Here is a 15849-nt window from a genome sequence, read left to right on the forward strand (position 1 = left end):
CTAGCACCGCAGATCTGTGAAGAAATGAAGGGACTATTCAATAAGTGGGTCTGGAACAAGTGATTATTCATATACAAAAAAATAATAATAATGAAAGGATCTCTAATTTATACCATACCCTCAAATCAATTTCATTGCTGACTGAAGACTTAAGTGGGAAAGTTAAAACTTTAAAACCTAGAAGAAGAATAAGAGGATATCTTTATGACCTCAAGTTAAGCAATTCTTAAACAAGAGTCAAATTATAACCATAAAAGGAAATACTGATTACTTTTACCACATTTAATGTGAGCTTCTTTTTTTATATAGTATCAAATAAGCCACATATTGGGAGAAGACATTGTAACACATATTATGATGAAAGATTGGTATGGAGAAACATGCAGAAACATTCTAAACTCAAGAAGAAAAAGACACACAATCTAATAGAAAATGGGCAAAAGTCATGATCAGGCTTTGCACAAGAATGAAAACAGGAATGCCTAGTGACATTAAAAATAGATGCTCAATTGTATTTATAATATGGAAAATGCATAAAAATCATAATATGATAGAGTCTTATATTCACTACATTGGCAAAAACTTAAGTCTGATAATACAAATGCAGGCAAGGATGTAAAGGAATGGGAAGTCAGCTAATAGGATAGAAATTACTATAACGACATATAGAGTCAACATGGTATCACCTAAAAAAGCTGAAGGTGCATGATATGGTTTGGTTGTGTCCTCAACCAAATCACATCTTGAATTGTAGTTCCCATAATCTCCACATGTCATGGGAGGGACCCAGTGGGAGGTAATTGAATTATGGGGGCCGGTTATCCTCATGCTGATCTTATGATAGTGAGTTCTCATGAGATCAGAGGGTTTACAAGGGGCTTCTCCCCTGCTTCACTCTGCACTTCTCCTTGCTGCTGCCATGTGAAGAAGGACGTGTTTGCTTCCCCTTCTGCCATGATTGTAAGTTTCCTGAAGCCTCTTGAGCCATGTGAAACTGTGAGACAATTAAACCTCTTCCCTTTATAAATTACCTAGTCTCAGGTATGTCTTTATTAGTAGTGTGAGAACAGACTAATATAGTAAATTGGTACCAGGAATGGGGTGCTGCTGTAAAGATACCCAAAAACGTGGAAGCAACTTTGGAACTGGGTAACAGGCAGAGGTTGGAACTGTTTGGAGGACTCAAAAGACAGGAAAATGTGAGAAAGTTTGGAACTTCCTAGAGACTTGGAGGGCTCAGAAGACAGGAAGATGTGGGAAAGTTTGGAACTTCCTAAAGACCTGTTAAATGGTTTTGACCAAAATATTGATAGTGATATGGACAATAGAGCCCCCCACCTCAGGTTGTCTCAGATGGAGATGAGGAACTTGTCGGGAGCTGGACTAAAAGTCATTCTTGCTATGCAAAGATACTGGAGGCATTTTGTCCCTGCCCTAGAGATCTGTGGAACTTTGAACTTGAGAGAGATGATTTAGGGTATCTAGAGAAAGAAATTTCTAAGCAGCAAAGTGCTCAAGAGGAAGCAGAGCATAAACGTTTGAAAAATGTGCAGCCTGATAATGCAGTAGAAATGAAAAACCCATATTCTGGGAAGAAATTCAAGCCAGCTGCAGAAATTTGCATAAGTAACAAGGAGCCAAATGCTAATCACCAAGAAACAATGGGGAAAATGTCTCCAAGGCATGTCAGAGAACTTTGAGGCAGCCCCTCCCATCACAGGCCTAGAGGCCTAGGAGGGAAAAGTGGTTTCCTGGGCTGGGTGCAGGGCCCTCCTACTGTGTGCAGCCTCAGGACTTGGTGCCCTGCACCCCAGCTGCTCCAGCTGTGGCTAAAAGGGGCCAAGATACAGCACAGGCCATGGCTTCAGAGGGGACAAGCCCCAAGCCTTGGCAGCTTCCATGTGTTATTGGGCCTGCGGCTGCGCAGAAGTCAAGAATTGAGTTTGAGGAACCTCTGCCTAGATTTCAGAAGATGTATAGAAATGCCTGGATGTCCAAGCAGAAGTTTGCTGCATGGGTGGAGCCCTCATGGAGAACCTCTGCTATGGCAGTGTGGAAGGGAAATGTGGGATTGGAGCCCCCACACAGAGTCCCTATTGGGACACTGCCTAGTGGAGATGTGAGAAGAGGGCCCCCGTTGTCCAGACTCCAGAATTGTACATCCACCGACAGCTTGCACCGTGTGCCTGGAAAAGCCTCAGACACTCAATACCAGCCCATGAAAGCAGCCAGGACAGGAGCTGTACCCTGCAAAGCCATAGGTGTGGAGCTGCCCAAGGCCATAGGAGCCCACCTCTTGTATCAGCATTCCCTGGATATGAGACATGGAGTCAAAGGAGATCATTTTGGAACTTTAAGGTTTAATGACTGCTCTATTGGATTTTGGACTTGCATAGGGCCTGTAGCCCCTTTGTTTTGGCCAATTTCTCCCATTTGGAATGGGTGTATTTACCCAATGCCTGTACCCCCATTGTATCTAGGAAATAAATAACTTGCTTTTGATTTTACAGGCTCATAGGCAGAAGGAACTTGCCTTGTCTCAGATAAGACTTTGGACTTAGATTTTTGAGTTAATGCTGGAATAAGACTTTGGGAGACAGTTGGAAGGACATGATTGTGTTCTGAAATGTGAGGACATGAGCTCTGGGAGGGTCCAGGAGCAGAATGATATGGTTTGGCTGTGTCCTCACCCAAATCTCATCTTGAAGTGTAGTTCCCATAATCTCTACATGTTGTGGGAGGGACCCAGTGGGAGGTAACTGAATCATGGGGGTGGTTACCCTCATGCTGGTCTCATGATAGTGAGTGTGTTCTCATGAGATCTGATGGTTTTATAAGGGGCTTTTCCTCCACTTTGCTCTGCACTTCTCCTTGCTGCTGCCATGTGAAGAAGGACGTGTTTGCTTCTCTTTCCGCCATGACTGTAAGTTTCCTGAGGCCTCCCCAGCCATGAGGAACTGTGAGTCAATTAAACCTCTTCCCTTTATAAATTACCCAGTCTCAGGTATGTCTTTATTAGCAGTGTGAGAACAGACTAATACAATGCACATACCATATAATTCAGTAATTAAGTACCTAGGTATATATTCTGGAGCAACTCTTTGTGGCAGCAGAATTATAACACAGTCCCCAAGACACTCACTCCCTCATCCTCTGCATAGTCCACCAGTGTGGATGGGACCTGTGAAAATGATGGACAGTCATCTCCTTCATAGGTTACTTTTATGTAAGACCTCATCTTAGCAGAGGAGGTCAGAGAGACATTCTCCTATTTGCCTTGAAGAAGCAGACTGCCAGGTTGTGAAAAGGGCCATGAGGCAGGGAATAATGGGTAACGTCTCAGAGCTGAGGGCTTCAGTCCTATAGCTGCTAGGAATGGAACTGTGTCAATATCCAGTGAGGGCAGAACAGGACTGTGAGTCGCAGATGAGACCACAGCCCAGGCTGACACCATAATTTCAGCCTGGTGAGATCCTGAGCAGAGAATTAGGTTATGCTGTTTTAGGACTTCTACAGGAATTTGAGGTAATGAATGGGTGTTAATTTAAGCTACTAAAACTGTGGTAATTTGTTATACAGCAAAAGAAAACTAATGCATTCTTTAACATGTGTGCCAGGAGACAGGGATAAGAATGTCTATAACAGCACTTTCCTAGAAATAAAAAACCCGAAAGAGGCCAGGCATGGTGGCTCACACCTGTAATCCCAGCACTTTGGGAGGCTGAGGCAGGCAGATCATGAAGTCAGGTGTTCGAGACCAGCCTAGCCAACATAGTGAAATCTCATCTCTACTAAAAATACAAAAATTAGCCGGGCATGGTGGCAGGCACCTGTAATCCAAGCTACTCAGGAGGCTGAGGCAGGAGAATCGCTTGAACCCAGGAGGCGGAGGTTGCAGTGAGCTGAGATTGCGCCACTGCACTCCAGCCTGGGCAATAGAGTAAGACTCCATTTCAAAAAACACAAAAACAAAACAAAAAACATGAAAGAAACAAAAAGCCTAGTTAGTAGAAATGGGATAAATTAATTGTAATAAATTTATACAAGGAAATACTATACAGTAGTAAACATGAATGAATTACAGGTATGTCGTAAAATGTAATGTTGAGAAAAATATAGGCAAGCTATAGAAGAGTACACATATATAATATGAATGATGTTTAAATTTTTTATTTATCTAAAGAGGAAAGAGGGATCTGGGAACCAGCAGGGCACATAAGAGATGTCAAAGTTTTAGGTAATATTCTGTTTATTTTTAAGTTGATGATAAGTATATGGGTGTTCATTTTATAATTGTTATTTGTATATTACGTTATGTTATCTGTAACATAGCATAAAAGGATTCATATTCTTTTGAATAAATATTGTTTAAAATAAAAGGGTGAGTCTGCAATCCTTTACTATCAATCCTTTAAACCTAAATCTTTCTGAAAACTTCATATATGCATTAATATACTGTGTGTTCAGACACACATCATTAAAATATAGAGAGGAAAGAAAACATAAGAACCAAACTTGTGGTCAAAAGGTTCAATAACTTCAAAATAAATTTCCAAAAGTGACTTGCACCTGGACTACTACAATCACCTGCTAAGTGGTCTCTTATATTTCACTCTTGTTCTTGATGTTGCAGCCAAGTATCTGTTTAAGAAGAATGTCATATCACTCTAAGGGTTTTCCATCACATTTCCACAGTTCCACATGGTCTGACCCCTACCTACTTCTGGGATCTGATTTTATTCACTTTTCCCACATCCCCTAGCCACATAACAAATCCTAACATTCCTTAGCACTAATGTATAATGCTGATGTGCACCTTTAATAAAATCCAGGCATTGTTTCTTTGGCATCACATCATGTTTCCAATTTGTTTTGAGGAGTTTGAGAATATTTATTGTGGTTCTGTTTTATTAGGATTTCACCTGATTCTTTTCTTTTCCTCATCCTTAATATCCGCTATATCAGAAGTCCTGTCAACTCTACTTCCAAAATATATCTTGAATCTTGTTCACTTCTTTCCATCTCTCCTGTTACCACTCTAGTCCAAAACACTATCATCTCTTACCTGGACGAATGCAATAGCCACCTGTATCCTTACAATTATTCTTGCCTTCCACAATGTATTTTCCACTCTATAGCCATAATGACCTTTTTATAACACAAAATAGATCTTATCACTCCCCTCTTCAAAGCCTCCTATCATAACAGAATGAAATCCAAAATTCCTTACCATAGCCTACAAAGCTTAACATGTCTTGGTCCCATCCGACTGCTCCAAGTTTACCTCCCTCCTGCATGCTAAAGAGCCACACTGGCCTTCTGAGAGTTTTTGACTTCTTATTATAAGCCTTAGGAATCCTGAACTCAAGCATCCCTTTGCCTGGACTACTACTCTGGACTGTTGCAGATCAGCTCCTCCTCATCATTCAGGGCTCAGCTTACATGTATTCTCTTTAGAGAGGCCTTCCCTGACCACTCTGGCTAAGGCAGGGTGTTCAACCACCTTCCAGCACATCATCCTGTTTTATTTTCTTCACAGCACTTATTGCTACCTGGAAATCTTATTTTTTCATCTATTTATTTATTGTCTATCTCCTCCCACCTGTAGGGACCCTGTCTATCCTATTTACTGCTATACCCTATGCCAAAATTTTTCCCTGCACATTATGGATGAAAAACAAAAACATGTTGAACAAATGACTTCCTATAGCTTGGTTAAAATTTGTCTCTGAATAAATGTTCAAGTTTAATAACCTGAGTATTTTATACATTTATTCAGTTATACTATGTTTCTTTAAACAAAGTATATGAACAAAAAGCATTTTATTAACTTTTGAATTAATATTTCTTCTTTCTTGTCTTTAAAATATCATGGCTAGGATGGTTAAGTATTCTATAAACATAACACAGACAAAGAATGGAAAAAAAGAAGAACTAATATTTGTTCTATGCCCAAAACTAAGAGAAATCGTTTTCCAATCATAAAACTGTATCTATTTATGCCATTTTACCTTCAACAAATGGAAAATATCTACTTTATAGGTAGAAGTCTTAAGGATTTAAGTTTTTTTGAAAGTTATTAATATTGTGACTTCCTACTGATTTAAAGAATAAGTGGAGACTAAATCTGCATCTAAGCTAAAAGTAGCTGATATTGCCAAATATTGTGGTATATGCCTGTAATCCCACTATACATGCCAGCTACTCAGGAGGCTGAGGTGGGATGATCGCTTGAGCCCAGGAGTTCAGCACCAGCCTTTGAGATTTCTTCTCAAGCAAATAAAATAAAGTAAAAAAAAAAAAAAAAAGTACTTAGCTGTTGATAATAGATTCTACACAAACATATTGTTTTTTTATAGCCCATTCATTTATTCAAGACACATATGCATTAACCACATTTTAGGTAGTGTAAAGCAGGGAGAATTATATTACTACTCAGTTTCTGCCCAGGTTAGTTGGGAAGACAGACAAATGACAATTCTAGTATAGTGCCACAACAGTATACACAGTAACATGGAAGCACAGAAAAGGCTACTAACCAAGCTGGAGGAGTTAGGGGAAGGGTCTCAGTGGAGCTGTGATACCTGGGATGAGTCTTGAGATCAACTGATAAGAGGAGAGGAAAGGAAGCTTCAGATAAAGAAAATCTCAAATATAAAGGTACATTGGCTTGAGAAAGTCAGCAAACATGTCAGAACCACAAAAGCAAACATGAGGGATGGCCAAAGAGATGAGGCTGAAAATGTGGGCAAGATAATGAAAATGTGGGAAGATAATGAAGTGCCTGGTATTCTACCCAAAGAGATTCAGATTTTCTATTATAAGATATCTTATGTGAACCCCTAGGGATTTTGTACACATATCTTCAAGGCTATGAGATTTCTGTAGGAGAAAACCTTTCATTTTCAATTTGATAAAAATCTTTCAAAAAAAAGAGAATATTAACAAAAGGACACTCTGGATCATCTGAATGAGCACTTTTTAATTGAGTGCTGTCACAAGATTTGAATTCACACATGTGTGTTTAGGAGTGTATTGCTAAACAAGTGGTGCTGTTTGTCATTGGTACATGTTAATGAGAATGAAATGGGGACTACTGTATGTAAATGATGTTGTTTGTCAAGTGAAGGACAAATGAAGCCATGACATACTGAACAAATGAAGGTTTTGTGGTGATTTATATAAAGAAAAGAGGTGAAGGCATCAAGTAATCTCTCAACACAAGGGCAATATGGACAGACCTTTCTGTAAGGAAGGTACGCCACAGAGGACATTCATGATTAGAGCTTTTTAGGTCCACCTAAAGTCTCATTGCTCACAATCATTTGAATTTATTGGTTTTATAGCTTTGTTTCCTTTAACTTGTACATGACATGTTTGGGTGTTATTGGTGTATAAAAGATACAACACACACACAAAAAAAATTAAAAAGACAAAAAACAAGAAAGAGACAACATGAGGAGTTTATACCTAGTTTTATCTTTGCATATATGTGACATACTAAAAAGGTTTTAAGTTAACAATGGAGGATCCTGGGTATCTTATTTGGGTATAAGAAATACTGCTCAGCCAGGCGTGGTGGCTTATGCCTGTAATCCCAGCACTTTGGGAGGCAGAGACAGGCAGATCACCTGAGGTCAGGAGTTTGAGGCCAGCCTGACCAATATGATGAAACCCCATCTCTACTAAAAATACAAAAATTAGCCGGGTGTGGTGGCATGCGCCTGTAATCCCAGCTACTCAGGAGGCTGAGACAGGAGAATCACTTGAACCCGGGAAGCAGAGGTTGCAGTGAGCCGAGATCACACCATTGCACTCCAGCCTGGGCAACAAGAGCAAAAAAACTCCGTCTCAAAAAGAAAAAAAAAAAGAAATTCTGCTATGGGCTGGGAGTGGTAGCTCATGCCTATAATCCCAGCACTTTGGGAGGCCAAGGTGGGCAGATCATCTGAGGTCAGGAGTTCACAACCAGCCTGGCCAACATGGTGAAACCCCGTCTCTACTAAAAATATTAAAATTAGCCAGGGGTGGTGGTGCGCGCCTGTAATCCCAGCAACTGGGGAGGCTGAGGCAGGAGAATCACTTGAACCTGGGAGGTGAAGGCTGCAGTGAGCCGAGATCGCCCCACTGCACTCCAGCCTGGGTGACAGAGCAAGACTCCATCTCAAAAACAAACAAACAAACAAAAAAAACGGAGCCTGTCTAGGGCCTAGGGGAGAGATAGCATTAGGAGAAATACCTAATGTAGGTGATGGGTTGATGGGTGCAGCAAATCACCATGGCACATGTATACCTATGTAACAAAACTGCACATTCTACACATGTACCCCAGAACTTACGGTATAATAAAAATAAATAAATAAATAAGAAATTCTGCTATGGGTGTTCGGAGCCGCTGAAAGAATGCAACAGGCAAGTGACAGCTTGTGCTTTAGGAAAATCACTCTGGCAGCAGTACGGAGGAGGGCTGGAATTAAAAGTACCCAAGTGATAGCAGCAGGAGGCAGACAAATCCTAGGCAGATGGGGGTGGGTCCCCAGTGAAACCTGACCTTCAAGCTGAAGACAGTTTAAAGCCAAGCTACATGTCCTGGATAAATCTATGGACCAGATCAAGAACCTCTCTTCCCATTTGGCACACTTTCCTCTGACTGATCCCCACCCTTCACCTATTTTACATATATCCACCCTTCTCTAATTTGTTTTGTCACACTGTTGTGCCCACCTTTGAGTGGTGCCTTTGTTTTAGCCTCTTTTGTATACTCACAAACCAATCAGCACGCACTTCCCCATTCTGAGCCCATAAAAGCCCCGGACCCAGCCATGCCAGAAGAGAGACCACCCTACTTTGGGTGGGGGACCACCCTTGCATCCCCCCTTGGCTGAGAATAAAAGGAGTTAGCCAGCTTGCTTTGGGCAGACAGTAAGGGAAGGGTCCCTGAAGAACCTATGACCTGCCCCAAAAGTGCTTACACCAGATGTTTTGTGCAGATAAGGGAATTTGCACAGGGGGCTTGCCTAAACATGCCCACAATAGAAAATTCCATTCCCTAACACATGTGCAGTAAGGGAAATAACCAATATGGAGTAGCTCAGACTAAGGGCCCACAAGCACACTGGAAGGATGGGGTGAAGCCTCCAGAAATTTGCACCTTAAGCCCAGGTATTCAACTGTAAAGGGGGCAACCAGCAACCTGCTTTCAGGACCCCTTTCTTTACTGAGAGCTTTCCTTTCACTAAATAAATTCTACTCCACTCACTCTCCAGGGTCCACACACCTAATTCTTCCTGATTGTGAGACAAAAACTCAGACCTAGCTGAGCTAAGAGCAAAAATCCTGCATCAAGAGCTGTTTTGTTGCTCAATAAAACTCTTCTCTGTCCTCGTCACCCTCTGATTGTTAGTGTAATCTCATTCTTGGACACAGGACAAGAGCTCAGGATGCCACCAAACATGGGTAGGAAGAAGAGAGTAACACGGTAGCTCTCTGCCCCACCAGCAGCGCCTGGTGGCCACCCTATGCAACAAGAAGCAGGGCGGGGGGCCAGGCCAGCCCCAGAGCCATGGGCCGGAGTTGGGTGACAGGACTGAAAGGGCTGTTAACATGCCCCTGTTTGTCAGGCTGTAGACGACAGGTCTAAAAGAGCTGTTAGCACGCTGTAACACCCACCTCTGGGGCTTCTGGGTTGCCTGCCCCATTTGGTTACCACCACCGTCCCCTAGTCTGGACTCCAGAGTCCACTGTGGGAGTCACTTGTGACATGCCTGGTCTAGCCACAAGCGGTGCACGGAGCCAGCTCCTGTGCCGGCACTTGGAGCAACCAGCTGGATACCACACAACTCTGCACTCGCCAGCTCAGACACCCTCTCCTGCCAGGGACTGAGCCCACAGTCAGGTGGCCACAGGATCCACGCCTGCGTGCAAGCCAGGAGTGGCCCAGTGGGCCAGTTGTGCAGGGCACCTCCTGTGGCAAGCCCAGCCCGAGCAAGGCCTGGGTAGGTCTCCGGCTGCAGAGGTCTCCAGTGGCAAAGCAACGTCAAAAAAAAAAAAAAAAAAAAAAATCCTGTGTCACAAGTAAGGCAGAAATTAGGAGGCTGCTTAATAATGTGATAAAAAATGGTGAGTCCCTAAATTACTTAGGTGAAATGAAGATGAGATGGATAAGAGAGTCTAAAGGACTTGGTTGTGGGTGAGGAACAGCAAGGCATCCAGGATGACTCTCCCTTGGTGATGACTTGGTGGTGAAATAAAGGCCACAGGAAAGAAGACAAACAAGTGGGGGCAAAGAGGAAGGAGAAATGAGAGAGTTGATGAATTCAATTCAGAAATGATTTGAATTTCATTTAAGCCAAAGAAAACCCAGTTATCTTTTCTGGGTTCCAGTTTTCTCAGTGACAGCTGCATTCATGAATTACCAAATTAACTATTGTAGCACTCTCTAAAAATATACAAAGCACTCTACCGTATGCTGTAAATAAGTCATGAAAAATCAGCAAAAGCTCCAGCCCTGAAGGAAAGTCAGCAGGGTTAAAAAGAGATATGGCCAATTTTTACTAAACACTTAAACTGTGACCCAACACACTCACCCAGTACTGTAAGTACTCACCTAATGTCATCAACAGATTTTTGGAAACTGACTGTAAGCAAAATGACATACAACAAAACCATTTTTACCATAGGCCAATTGATATAAACAAAAGTTAAGTTCCTATAACATATTTCTGGTCACAAAAACATCACCAAACTCCTAAATACAAACCAAAACACTTCTAATATTAAACATTGAAATAAATGGGAGCTATACATACATTTAAGGAAGATTAATAAAAACAAGTAAGATAGTTATTTACCTAATTATTCCAGTTCAGGGTCGAGGGTGGCTGAAGCCTATCCCCTCAGCTCAGGGTGCAAGGTGGGAACCAACCCTTAGACACGACGAGATTCCATCGCAGGGAGCACTCACACTCACACTCAGACAGGAAACACAGACAAGGCCAATTCACCCAGCCTGCACTGAGATGTGGGAGGCAGTACCCTGGGGTACCTGGTGAAAACCCATGCAGACGTGGGGAGAAGGGGCAAGGTCCACACAAACAGTAGCCCCGGTAGGAAATTATTATTTTTTCTCATCAAGTTATACAAAATGACACTGAAAGAAAAAATGCGATTCGAGGACCTGCTGTACTGTACTTTTTGCTCTGCCAGTCAGGTGCGATCGCTGGCTTTCTTTGAGCACCTATGAACAAGAGGTAGCATGCCCAAGTCCACGTGGGAGATACAGCGGCCCCACCCTTAACGGACTTAGAGCAAGGCGGTGGGACACATGTGGTGCAAGCTTGCTGAAAGTTTAGTGTGCTGGGAACTTTGAACATACAGGCAGGGCTAGTTAACAAAGTATATCTTTTATTTAGAGACATCGACGACGAATATCTTAGGCCGTCCAGTAAGAATGTAAGCATTTCATATTTTATTCCCTATAAAGAAAAAAGAACGGAGGCGAGAGGAAAGAAAATGAAGCAATTATCGCACAACTAGCCAGTGTCCCCGCAGGCCACCCAAGGACGGGCCTCCGGGAAAGAGTAACTCAATCCCAGTTTGGAGGGTGAAACTAAGAGTGAATGGGAAGCCAGCATCTTCCTAATACAAAAGCACAGTTTACCGTCCCCCTCAGCCAACGGGCGGCTGAAGGGAAAGCCGCGGGGCGTACCTTTAGCACGGGACGCTGCTTTGGGGGGGATCGCCCTCGACCCAGCGCCCTTCCTGGCACCTGGCCAGAACCTCCCAGGGTGAAGGTCAGGGGCCGAGAAGCTTGTGAGTACCGGGGCAGTGAGGGAGGGATCCCTAACTGCAGGGCGCACACACGGAGCGGAGACCTGGAGGCGGCAGCACCACGCCCCCAGGGCTCTGCCCAGCTAGCCACTCGCAGCACAGAGAGGCGCGCCAGCAAGACAGCGCAGCCTCCGCGGGCCGGAGGAGGCGGGGCCGCGGCAGGCAGAGGCGGGGCCGGGCAAGCCCTCGCTGCCCGCCGCCTGACGGGAATTGTAGTTCCTGGGAGAAGCCGGGCTGCCTCACGAGGCACTGGGAACTACATTTCCCGGTGAGAGAGCGGCTTCGGCCGTTCGCGCGGTACCGGAGCGTCGCACTGTCAGCGGCCAGAGAGCCTGGGAGGGGCAGATCGAAAAGGGAGTGTTTCTTCCCTTCTCTCCGCGTTCTGGTGCAAGCGGCTCTGCTTTCCCTCGCCCCGCCGTCGGGTGCTCCCTGCCCGCCTCCCCGTGTCAGCTTTTCCTGGGCCCCGCCGGGAAAGTCTGGGCCTCGAAATTCGAAGGCAGCGGTGGCTGCCCAGCACGGGAGTGTGGGGCGCGCCACTCGGCGGCCCAGCCTACCCAGGGCCCGGCCCGCGCCTCCATGGGCCCGACCCGGAAGCCCAACGTGTGCAGCCGGCTGAGTCGCCGGGCGCTTGGCTGCTTCTCGCGCGACGCAGGCGTGGTGCAGAGGACCAACCTGGGCATCCTGCGGGCGCTGGTGTGCCAGGTGACCGCCAGCCGGCCGGGGAGGGACGGAGGGCCGCGGGCGCCTGGCGGCCGAGCCTCCTGCGGGGATGCGGTTTTAACGCGCTGGGGCCTCCCTTTATAGGGTCACATGTGATGGGGAGGAGGATACAAGCCTGGAATCTGGGAGATTAGTCAATAGGTGGTAATAGGGCCACCAGACGCTTTTAGTTTTACGCTTCTTATGTCTTACCTGGAAACAATTATTCTAAAAGTTGGTCACCTCATTAAGCCAAAACATGAGGGCAGAGTGGAGGAAGGATGCAAAAAGTTTTTAAATAATATAGGTGAAATTATGTTGCTTTTAAAATTTAAAATCCAACTTAAAATTGGTGCACAGTGGAAGCCTAAGAGTTCCTTCCTGAACGGAAATTCTTTATGTCTTTTAGGAAAGTACTAAATTTAAGAATGTTTGGACAACTCATTCCAGGTCACCTATAGCCTATGAGAGAGGAAGAATATATTTTGACAATTATCGGCGCTGTGTCAGCAGGTAACTTTTTATTGATAATTTTGCTGTAATTCACCTCACTGTTGATCTTAACTATAATTTGTATAGGACCACATGCCTACATTAGTGCCTAGTGAAATAGAATGAAAAAATGGGTCCAAAATAAGACTAGGCAGTAAAAAATGCATGTAATTTTAAAATCTTGTTAAATTTAAAGTTGCAGGTGTCATTTTTGTAAATACCAACTTAAAGCAAAACTATAGTGCAGGCAAAACCACAGATTGTTCAGAGCACTGTTTAATATTTAATCTACTTACACCACAGTCAAGAAATCCAGTTGCCAACCAAATAATTAGATGCTGCTTTGGAGAATTGATGGATTGTGTTTTGGAAGTACGTGCCTTTTTTTTTTTTTTTTTCTAGAGAAATTTTTTCAAACAAAAGCCTAGTATTTAGAGATCCAAAATGTTTAACAGTCAACCTCATCCACAACTGTCCAACATGAGGCGGGGAAGGAAAGCCACAATGCATCCGCATATACTCATTACCCAGATTCAAAAACTATCAAGATTTGCCACATTTGCTTTATCCAACCCACTTTTCCTTTTGCATTACCTCTTTTAAAGCATATTCTAAACATACATCAGTTTGCATTTAAAAAAATGGGCATTTTTTCTAGGCTTTATTAGGATATAATTCGCATACCATATATTTACTCATTTAAAGTGTACATTTCAATAATATTTAATACATTCACAGATACATCTAATCACTACCACAGTTAATTTTAGAGCATTTTCATCACCTCAAAATAGAACCATGTACCTTTCAGCAGTCACCTCAGTACCACCATTACCCTCAGCCCTAAGCAACCACTAGTCTGTTTTCTGTCTGTAGATTCACCTGTTCTGGACTTTTCATATAAATGGAATCGTATAATATGTGGTCTTTTGTGACTGGCTTTTTCACTTTGCGTCTTTTCAAGGTTCATCCATGTTGTCACATGCATCAGAATTCCTTTATAAAGTTGAATAATATTGCATTGTATCAATTACCACATTTTACTTATCTGTGTATCAGTTGTTAGACATTGGTGTTTCTACCTTTTAGCTATTATAAATAATGCTGCTATAAACATTTCCATGTAAGTTTTTATGTGGGCATTTATTTTCACTTCTCCTGGATTATACCTAGGAATGGAATTGGTAGGTCATAAGATTATATTGTAACTGTGTTTAATAGTTAGAAGAACTACCATATGCTTTTCTAAAGTGGTAGTACTATTTTATGTTCCCATAAGCAGTATATGAGGGTTCTGATTTTTCCACATTCTTGTCAACACTTGATGTGTGACTCACAGCATCTCACTGTGGTTTTGATTCCATTTTCCTGATGACTAGTGATGTCAGGCATCTTTTCTTGTGCATATTGGCCATTTGTATGTTATTCTTTGGAGAAATGTTTGGTTAGATATTTTGCCCATTTGTAAATTTTTTTTTTTTTACAAAAATCCTTACATATTTTAGATATAAGTCACTTGTCAGATATATGATTTACAAATACTTTCTCCCATTGTGTAGATTGTCTTTTTACTTTCCTGATGTTATTGTTTGAAACACAGAGAGGTTAACTTTTTTTTTTTTTTTTTTGAGACAGAGTTTTGCTCTTGTTGCCCAGGCTGGAGTGCAGTGGCGTGATCTCGGCTCACTGCAATCTCCACCTCCCGGGTTCAGGTGATTCTCCTGCCTCAGCCTCCCAAATAGCTGGGACTACAGGCATGCGCCACCACGCCTGGCTAATTTTGTATTTTTGGTAGAGACGGGGTTTCTCCATGTTGGTCAGGCTGGTCTCGAACTCCCAGCCTCAGGTGATCTGGCCGCCTCGGCCTCCCAAAGTGCTGGGATTACAGGCATGAGCCACTGCATCCAGCCACAGAGAGGTTAATTCTGATGAAGTCCAATTTATCTAAATTTTTTTCATTACTCGTGCTTTTGGTGTCATATCTAAGAATCCATTGCAAAATTTGAGGTCGTGAAGATTTGCTCCTAGGTTTTTTTCTAAAGGTTTTATAGTTTTAGCTCATATTTAGGTGGTTGATCCACTTTGAGTTAATTTTAGTATAGGATATAAGGTAGGTATCCAACTCCATTTTTTTTTTTAACATGCGGCTATACATTTGTCCTAGCACCATTTATTAGAAAGACTTTTCTTTCTTCATTGCAAGGCCTTGCCACCCTTGTCAAAAATCAGTTGACCATAGACACTTTTGGATTTATTTCCAGACGTTCAAGTCTGTTCCACTGATCTGTATGTCTGTCCTTATGTCAATACCACGTTGTCTTGGTCACTGCTGCTGTGTTATTTCTTCTTTAAATGCTTGGTGGAATTAACCATTGAAAGCATCTGGGCTTGGCACTTTCTGTTTTGGTAGGTTGTTCATTATTGATTACATTTCTTTAATAGATACAGACTTATTCAAGTTATCTGATTCTTCTTGGGTAAATTTTGATAGATTGTGTCTTTCAAGGAATTCATCTAAATTATCCAAACTTGTGAGCCTAGACTTATTCATGATATTTCTTTATTATTGTTTTAACGTCCATGAGATCGGTAGTGATAGCCACTCTTTAATTTCTCATATTAGTAATCAATTTTGTTGACCTTTTCAAAAAAACAGCTTTTGGTTTTGTTGATTTTCTCTATTGATTTTTGGTTTTCAATTTTACTACTTTCTGAGCTAATTTTTGTTATTTCTTTGCTTACTTTGGATTTAATTTGCTCTTCTTTTACTAGTTTCCTAAGGTAGAAACTTAGATTACTGATTTGAAGTCTCTTTCCTTTTCTGCATGT

General features: G+C 42.5%; 2 protein-coding genes across 14 annotated transcripts in view; one reads left to right on the forward strand and one right to left on the reverse strand.

Moving 5' to 3' along the window:
- Positions 1–12646, reverse strand: part of METTL8 (methyltransferase 8, tRNA N3-cytidine) — a 112285-nt gene extending 99639 nt beyond the window's left edge. For 2 of the 9 annotated variants that reach the window (XR_008500942.2, XM_054477017.2), the window contains exon 1: positions 11708–11945. The gene's annotated coding sequence lies outside the window, so the exon portion shown is untranslated. Of the gene's footprint in view, positions 1–10850; positions 11671–11707; positions 11946–12501 lie in introns of those variants that run through there. The other 7 variants (XM_063648315.1, XM_054477015.2, XM_063648314.1 and 4 more) reach the window with 6 other exon arrangements.
- Positions 12038–15849, forward strand: part of DCAF17 (DDB1 and CUL4 associated factor 17) — a 52125-nt gene continuing 48313 nt past the window's right edge. Inside the window, exons 1-2 of one of the 5 annotated variants that reach the window (XM_063648310.1) lie at positions 12038–12097; positions 12938–13041. Coding sequence is in view for 2 of the 5 variants with exons in the window: in XM_054477012.1 (XP_054332987.1) it covers positions 12406–12531; positions 12938–13041 (230 nt within the window). In the remaining 3 variants the exon portion in view is untranslated. The other 4 variants (XM_054477014.2, XM_054477012.1, XM_063648309.1 and 1 more) reach the window with 4 other exon arrangements.

This window comes from Pongo pygmaeus, chromosome 11 (assembly GCF_028885625.2).
Source record: "Pongo pygmaeus isolate AG05252 chromosome 11, NHGRI_mPonPyg2-v2.0_pri, whole genome shotgun sequence".
In the NCBI taxonomy this organism is placed as follows: Eukaryota; Metazoa; Chordata; class Mammalia; order Primates; family Hominidae; genus Pongo; species Pongo pygmaeus.